Raw genomic sequence first — 7,475 nt, 5'->3', positions numbered from 1 at the left:
TTGTCTTAAAATGTGTATGCCTTGTGGCGAGCGAAAAGACACGTCTCACAAACTTTAAGTCTAAAGTCGTTAAACTGAATATATTCAGTTTAGCGAAAATGGTAATCCTGCATTATGCAGCACCCGGTTTCGAGGGGTTAACTCTGGATAACAACTATATTCTCGGTCAGCCAAACGGTCCGTACATCCGAAACTTGATAACCCCGGCTTTTGGACGGGTAAGCCGGAAATGTCGTCTGCGAGCTCCGTATAAAAAACTGTTGTTGCTCTCAGCACGTCTGAATCACACCTTGATGGGCAGAATGCTTACGTACGTGGACAAGACTGATCACCAACGCGGAGCCACCAGTACGAGTAATACTATCATAGCACTCCATCTTTGCATTGACCATGAAGCAGAACCCAGAGTTACCACGACGACCAAGGCAGATTTTGCTCACTCTTGTGGGGCTTTGCTTATTGATACTCCTGCTGGATAGCTCCCTGCTCGGCGGCGACGCCGAATATTCGTTTGGAGCTAACCTGGACGATAAAACTGCCAATAACTCACTCAATAACGTACCGGTACCTGCGTGGGTACAATCAAACAGCGACACTGAAGTCTCTGTAGCTAACCGACTGCATCTGAGTCTGCTGCACGAAGCCTGTATCGCCAACAAAGACGCAGTGATACCGTGGCAGTTCAGGTCACCTCGAGACGGTCACCAACGGCAAAATGCAACGGCAGACAATGACTACGAGCTCATCAACCGCAACGACTCGAACCTACTCGAAAAGCTAAAACAATGTCCTGACGTGGACATTTTCTTACCACTTAGATTGCGTGGAAACGGATACTGCGAGGATGCAGTAGCATACGCCAAGTGTACGTACCTTTACTGCGGGTTGTATGCCCTTGACATCATCCTAACAATGTTAACCTGCATAGACCTCGACTCACGATTGCTCCCGATGTGGGCTCTGGAAATTAAGCTTTATGACGATGCACTTGGACGAGAAGTGGACTACTTCGATTTGTGTCCCAAGACGCCGATGATTTTCTTCAATCATTACTGGAACGGCGTTCCGGAATCTCCACGCTGGCCAAAGAATAAACCACTCTACTTAATGCCGAACATTGAGATGTTTGAGCTCACATCTACGCACTGTTGGAAAGTCGACGTCGTACTGTGCAAGACCCACGTATGTTACGACAGAGTGACGCGCTGGTACAGCGAAAACGGCAGTCCACGCAACGTCAAAGTATTTTACACGAAGCACACGTCATCCGACCAGGCAGAATTTGCACGACAGCGTCTAGGCAACACTTCTATTGCTCCGAAAGACTTCTCCGGTGTGAAATTTATCCACACGGCTGGTTCCAGTGGCTGGAAAGGTACGCGACAGCTTGTCGACTGCTGGGTTCTGTCACCGGGGATGCCTCCATTGGACGTCTTTATCGATGACAGCTCATACAACCGTCTATTTCCACGGACATACCAACTATCGTTAAACCGTGCTCGCAGTCCTGTCCACATCAAGCACGGTATGTTGGAGCCTCAAGACTTTAACAAGTTGATAGCCGAATCGGCCTTCTTTATGTGTCCAAGTCGAATTGAGGGCTACGGTCACTACCTTAACCAAGCGCGGGCATCGGGGGGAGTGGTGGTAACCACGGACACTCCCCCAATGAACGAACTGATCCTATCGAGTGAAATGGGAGTTTTGATTTCAACAGAATCTGAGCGTCACCCGAAGATGCTTCTTGGAGGTAAATACGAAGGTGAACGAGGACTGAACGACACTGAGGGGTTGTTGGCTACATTTAACTCTAGCGGGTTATGTAATGCTATCCAGCACTTCGTATCATCGACAACCACCAAGCAACGCGCAGCCATGGGCGCTCGAGCGAGACAACAGTATCACGAAGACACGAAATTCTTTGCACAATCGATGCATAAATTACGCCTGTTCACCCGAAACTAATCGTAAATACGAAAATTTCCCTACTGCTATGCAGTGGATTCGTCGCGGAAATACTTGCGAGGCAACTGGAAATCTCCTCGCTGTCTTCCGCGAGATTCTCACTGGCCTGTTGTCTCGTAAATCAAGCATCGCGCAGACGAAGCCTGATCATGACCAGCCGATTTTGGGATCGGTCACCCGTGTGTTATTGATACAGTAGAGGCAAACTTTGGGTTCTCCGTCCGTGGTTACGGTTTGAATTTTACACAGACGTATATACTGGAGCGTGGGAGCGACATGGAGCCCTTGTCGCGGGCTTCCTCTAATCGGGGTCGTGAGTATCTTGGGCCGACGTAGGAGGTAGTAGTATTAGCGACACTACTGTGATAGTAATGTAAAAATTGATGTATTCTTATGTTGCTTGTTAGAAGGAAATCCACGACTGACTTTCTCATTTCACCTCGCTAAGAGTTTTTAGAGCTTCTTACCTTTTAGCAGATCTCTCGTGCGTGGCGGTCCAGCTCCAATTCCCGCCACGACCAGCTGCTCCACGACTTCACACTTGGAACGTCACTGTCTTGGCTCCAGGTCCCGCTTGCTTGGACGTGGTCCGGAGAGTCTGGAGTGTGTAGACCTTCTGCAGGCAGTCAGCCACCATCGTCAATCCTCTATCTAACTGTACACCGTGACAATTCTCCCCGACTGACGCTCGGTGACCTCGCCGAGCCACATCGCCTGGAGCCTGTCGCACGGTGTCTTCCACAGTCAGATCTGGAACGTTCCCACGTGACGTTCCCCTTGCATTCGGACTCTCGTTCCTTACTCCAGACGACGTTCCTTCGGCCTGCATGCCTCGCAGTTGCTCCACGCTAACTCGCTCTCCTTCCTCACGACGCTCTATACGACCAGCCAGTCCTTCCCACTTGCGTCTCGCCGCCTTATCATTCTGGTCCATAGCGCTCGGCCGGAGCCCTTCATAATATCGCATCACATAACTGTAGCAACCGACAACTAACACAGCCAAATTCCAGTAGCAACAGCCAATTTCAAATTCCAGGTAGACGTCCACGATCAACACAACCAGCGTCACTCCCATCCAGCCACACAGTATTCCCTCGACGCTCTCGTACACCAGGCGGGGCAGGTAGATTCGGATTGACAGTAGTAGAGACGTCAGCAAGTAGCTCCCAACGATGAAGTCTTTAACTCTATCCACAACAGCTACCACAGCTTCGCTAGTGGCACGAGCGTACCGGCAGGACGTTCCCCATAGCAAAAGACTCGCATCTGGAACGTACAGGCAGCACGAATGGTGGAACGCCTCACACCACTTAAGGCACACACGACCCGTAATCCCGAATCGGGACTCGTAGTCCTGGAACACCGCGATAGGAACCAGGAACAGTAGCTTCACTAGCGCGCACGCGTACTCCGGAGGTGGCACTGCAGCGGCATGGGCGTTTCGAGCCGCCACCAAGTAGCGATCGCAGCAAGTGTACCAGAAAAAGTAGATGGCACGCACGCTCTCGATCGTTCCGTCGAGGAACGCCCACGACACGTTCCGCAGAGGCGTCGTTGCAATCCAGATAACTATCCCCATCACAGCGCTGCCGACGACTCTCATCTCGTCCGCCACTTCGATGTCCATCGTCCAGTTTGTCTGTTCCGCCCATTTCGGCTAATCCTCCCCACATCGCCATCAATTTCCAAGTGACATCGTCACAACAGCAGTTCCTCCAGACCGTTAGCCGTTAGGAAGGTTCTTCACCCGAAACCTTGTCCGCCCAAGTCACCAAGCATCATTGCGTCCCTCAGTCGACGCCACGTCCCAACTGTCGAACCTTCTCGCGTGCCCCTTGGCAGCCATCAAGTAAAAACTTCCTGTTTTCGGATTTCTCTCATTTCACAATCCGCTCCTCGCCATGTCCACGCGACATACCGCCGCCGAGCTGAGGCGCTTCCGGGCGTTCTTCAACGCCGCCCTCGACCATGAGGAGCAGGGCACCCCTGGGGACACTGCGCGGGCCTTCCAGCAGCAGTTCTGGACCGAGCTGCGCGCGCGCCTGGGCGCCAACAGCATGTCGTCGGGTCTCCAGTTCTTGAACCAGCTCGCCGAGGACATCCTGAATGGTCAGACCGACGCTTCGCTCCAAGGAGCCGTCGTGGCCCTCCCCGCGCTGTCAGACTCCACTCCCTCTTCAGGCTCCGCTACGGCGTCGACAACGTCGTCGAGCAAGCAGTCGAAGTCGCCCTCCAAGAAGACACAAAAGTCGCCTAAGTCGCCCGTGCGAGGCAAGCGTAAGTCCAGCGGTGACGACTCTACTTCCAAGTCGTCCGCTAAGAAGGCTCGCGTCGCCAGCAAAACCAAGAAGGCGCACGTTCCATCCAACGAGTTCGGCCATCTTCTCGACGTGAGTCGCGCTGCTTCTGCTCCCGTTCGTCGGGCTATTGCTGCCATCTTGGCGAAGGCAGAGGCTCTTGGTAAGAAGCCCTGGCGCCTTGCGTACCCTTGAACCGGACGTCCCATGTGGTACGATCCAATCAAGTTCAGTCACGCGCACACTGGCGTTTCTGGATGACACATCGCCGTGCTTTCTGGGAGTGGGCCTTACACGCTCCTCTTGCCACTGCAGCGGCCATGACTCAGCGTCGCAAGCTGAAGATGCGCGCCGTCCAAGCCCGCTGGGCCTTCACCAGTATTTGCATAGAGACATGGGGCTTTTATGCCTTCCTCGAGATGTCGGAGAAGCGCCCTGAGATGTATTGGCTCGGGGGCCAGCTTGGCAGAGCCACACGCGATGGCCGCCCCTACAACGGACTCATTGCCGAGGACCTAGCGACCCTGAAGCAGAAGGACAAGGAACGCTATGACGCTACGCTCGAGAACGCGCTGGACCCGTCGAATATCGACACTTACGGGTACCCCAGCATGCGCTCCTTGTTCGAGTCTACGGACGCGCTGAATCCGGATGCAGACGAGAAGAGCCGGCTCTCCCTAGCTGCCTTAGCGCGAATTCGCCGCGACACCATGTCATGCACGAAGCCAAACGTAACTTGGGCTGGTGAGAAGAACGAGGAACCGTGGCAGACGCTCGTAAACAACCACGCCGTCAAGCTGGCTCAAGACGACATCATGGCCCAGATCACCGCGGGAACGTACGAAGTTCCAACCGTCCGTCCACCGTCCGGTACGGAACGTCGCCGCGACGAGTGGTCCGAGTTCGAAGATAAAGGCGAGGACGAAGAGAAGGAAGCTGCGGCCGACGGCGAAGACGCTTCAGGTAACGACGACGAGGAGTCCGAAGCCGACGACGACGAAGACGAGCAGGAAGAGGAGGAATTCGTCGAGCACGAGGACGGCGACGAGGAAAGCGACAAGGACGAAGATGAGGACGACCAGAAGAAGGCCGCCAAGTAGCACGTCTTTGCGATGTAGCCGCTCGTAGCTCTCGTTCCCTTTTAACCGTAACGCTCCGTCGTTTCTCGTTGCCGTGCCTTGTTCCTGACTCTTTGTTTCTATCGTCAATGAATCTCTCTCAAAACGTTTCTTCTTGATCCAAACCGACGCATCCGAACTCCCTCGGACTCCAAACTACCGCTTCATAAACTTTCTCACTTTCCAGACTGATGGTCCACAAACTCCTTCACGTTCCGAACTGACGCTTAGCTGATGCTTCACTAACTCCTTCGCGCTCCAAAGTGATGCGTCGCAAACTCATTCGCGTTATGGATCTTCTTGCATGGCAAGCGTCGTCTGCACCGTCGCATGAGCATCTTTAACGGTCCGCGCCCTGTCTCATATGGTGAACGTGCCTTCCAAGGGTCGCTGAGTCTTCCGCGAACTCATACCAACCGCCACTGAGGGTTCGTACCGTAGATGGTCCGCTGAATGCGAATCCGGCCAGTCCATTATTGACTGGCTTAGGGCCAAGCTAGAAGCCGCAGAGCGCATGCTCGCCGTCAAGACGTCACGACATTCGTCCCGCTCCAGCCTTGAGTCCCGCGCCGGCGTTGAGTCCGGCACCGGCATTCAGTCCCGCTACAGCCTTGAGACCGGCACCGGCGTTGAGTTCGGCACCGGCATTCAGTCCCGCTCCAGCGTTGAGACCAGCATCAGTGTTTAAGCCAGCACCCGCATTGAGTCCGACGCCAGCTCTGCCGTAGCCTCTGGCACCCACACCTGCACCAGCTTGGAGCCCCGCGGCGGCGTTGATACCCACCGCCGCGCCGCCGTACCCGTCACGCCTGCCATAGTCGTCGTTGTTGCGATAGCCATTCTGCTTGCCATACGCCCCACGCGTGTCGTAGCTATCGAGCGAGTCATCACTGTCTTGTTGGCCATACCCGTCTCGCTTGCCGTACCCGTTGTTCTTGCCGTAGACGTTCCGATTGCCGTATGCGTCGCGCTTGTCGTAGCCGTCGTTCTTGCCATACCCGTCGTGGTTCTGGTGCAGACGCCCGTACGTCTGCGCCACCTCGGTAGACGCGTCCACTGCACTAGCCGGGAGCGCCACAGCCGCCGCACACAGCACACAGATTGTCTTGCTAAACATCATCTTGCTCGACTTGGAATTGCTTGATTGGAAGCGTGTTGGCCCACAGACGCTGGATTAGGACGTCGGAAATTGAAGAATGAGCTCACTTGCATTTTGCTCCGATCGATGCAGCGAAGGACTGAAGCTGGCGTGATATCCTCTTGCGCAACGAACAGCTTGACAACCGCTCGACTAGCCCGCTCGCTGGGTGTTTGCAAGTCGGCGGGTAGTTAGGAACAGATGGCTGAGTCGCCGCATAAGAACTCGTTGCAGTGGTAGTAATCCTGTCGACAAGGTAACCCTCCGATGGCAGGGTCACCTGCGGTTGTGTTTCTAACCTGCAGTGCGATTATTAAAATACATTCACGTATCTTGCGTTGAGTACTGTTGCTGCTCGTTGCTGAAACAGACACGGTTAAACATATATTTGTTGGAGGGGGCATTGATGCGCCATGTGATGGTAAATAAATCTCGGCTCTACAGTCATCGCAAACGGTAGAACACCGGTGTTATCCAAATGCCACGTACACTTGTACTATTTATTCAATATTTGTTTTGCTGGGGGGGCTCGCAGGACACCATGGAAATGATGTACACTATGTAAAGCGATATAGGGTATCGGAAGGTGGTCAACAATCCTGGGAGGGGAGTAGTGTCATCATATATCTCGCGGACGTTTGAAGGCATTTCAATCCTAGACTGCCCTTTTTTCAGAATTCAGACTCGTTTGACTTGGGTTCTGAAAGGGGACACCTCTACAGAAGATTGTTTACTCTCCTTAGCTCTTTCTGATAACTTAAATAAGTCAGATTATCTGACCCATAATACGACAAATAATGTTGTAAACATGCTTCCCCTCTTTCCCTCGTGCGTACTCTCTCTCTCTGTCGTAGAATCTCGGACCGCGTCAAGCTGACGCTGGTTCTGTTGACCACCAAATCGTTCCCGTGGACGCCAATACCATACAGTATTGAAAATGCTCTCTAGCCGCCACCA

At 53.6% G+C, this 7,475-nt stretch overlaps 2 protein-coding genes across 2 annotated transcripts; one reads left to right on the top strand and one right to left on the bottom strand.

The window, feature by feature from the left end:
* Positions 1-951: 951 nt before the first annotated feature.
* On the top strand, positions 952-1,965 carry PITG_02166 (uncharacterized protein; the record flags this gene model as incomplete). The annotated part of the gene is made up of 1 exon (XM_002907084.1): positions 952-1,965. The coding sequence occupies one exon, from the start codon at positions 952-954 to the stop codon at positions 1,963-1,965; it is 1,014 nt and encodes a 337-aa protein (XP_002907130.1).
* A 3,947-nt stretch (positions 1,966-5,912) lies between these two features.
* On the bottom strand, positions 5,913-6,500 carry PITG_22694 (uncharacterized protein; the record flags this gene model as incomplete). The annotated part of the gene is made up of 1 exon (XM_002907083.1): positions 5,913-6,500. The coding sequence occupies one exon, from the start codon at positions 6,498-6,500 to the stop codon at positions 5,913-5,915; it is 588 nt and encodes a 195-aa protein (XP_002907129.1).
* Between the last annotated feature and the right edge of the window lie 975 nt (positions 6,501-7,475).

Source organism: Phytophthora infestans, genomic scaffold, assembly GCF_000142945.1.
Source record: "Phytophthora infestans T30-4 supercont1.3 genomic scaffold, whole genome shotgun sequence".
Lineage (NCBI taxonomy): Eukaryota > Oomycota > Peronosporomycetes > Peronosporales > Peronosporaceae > Phytophthora > Phytophthora infestans.
Note: the sequence above shows the minus strand (reverse complement) of the source record. Positions and strands in the feature narration are given on the sequence as shown.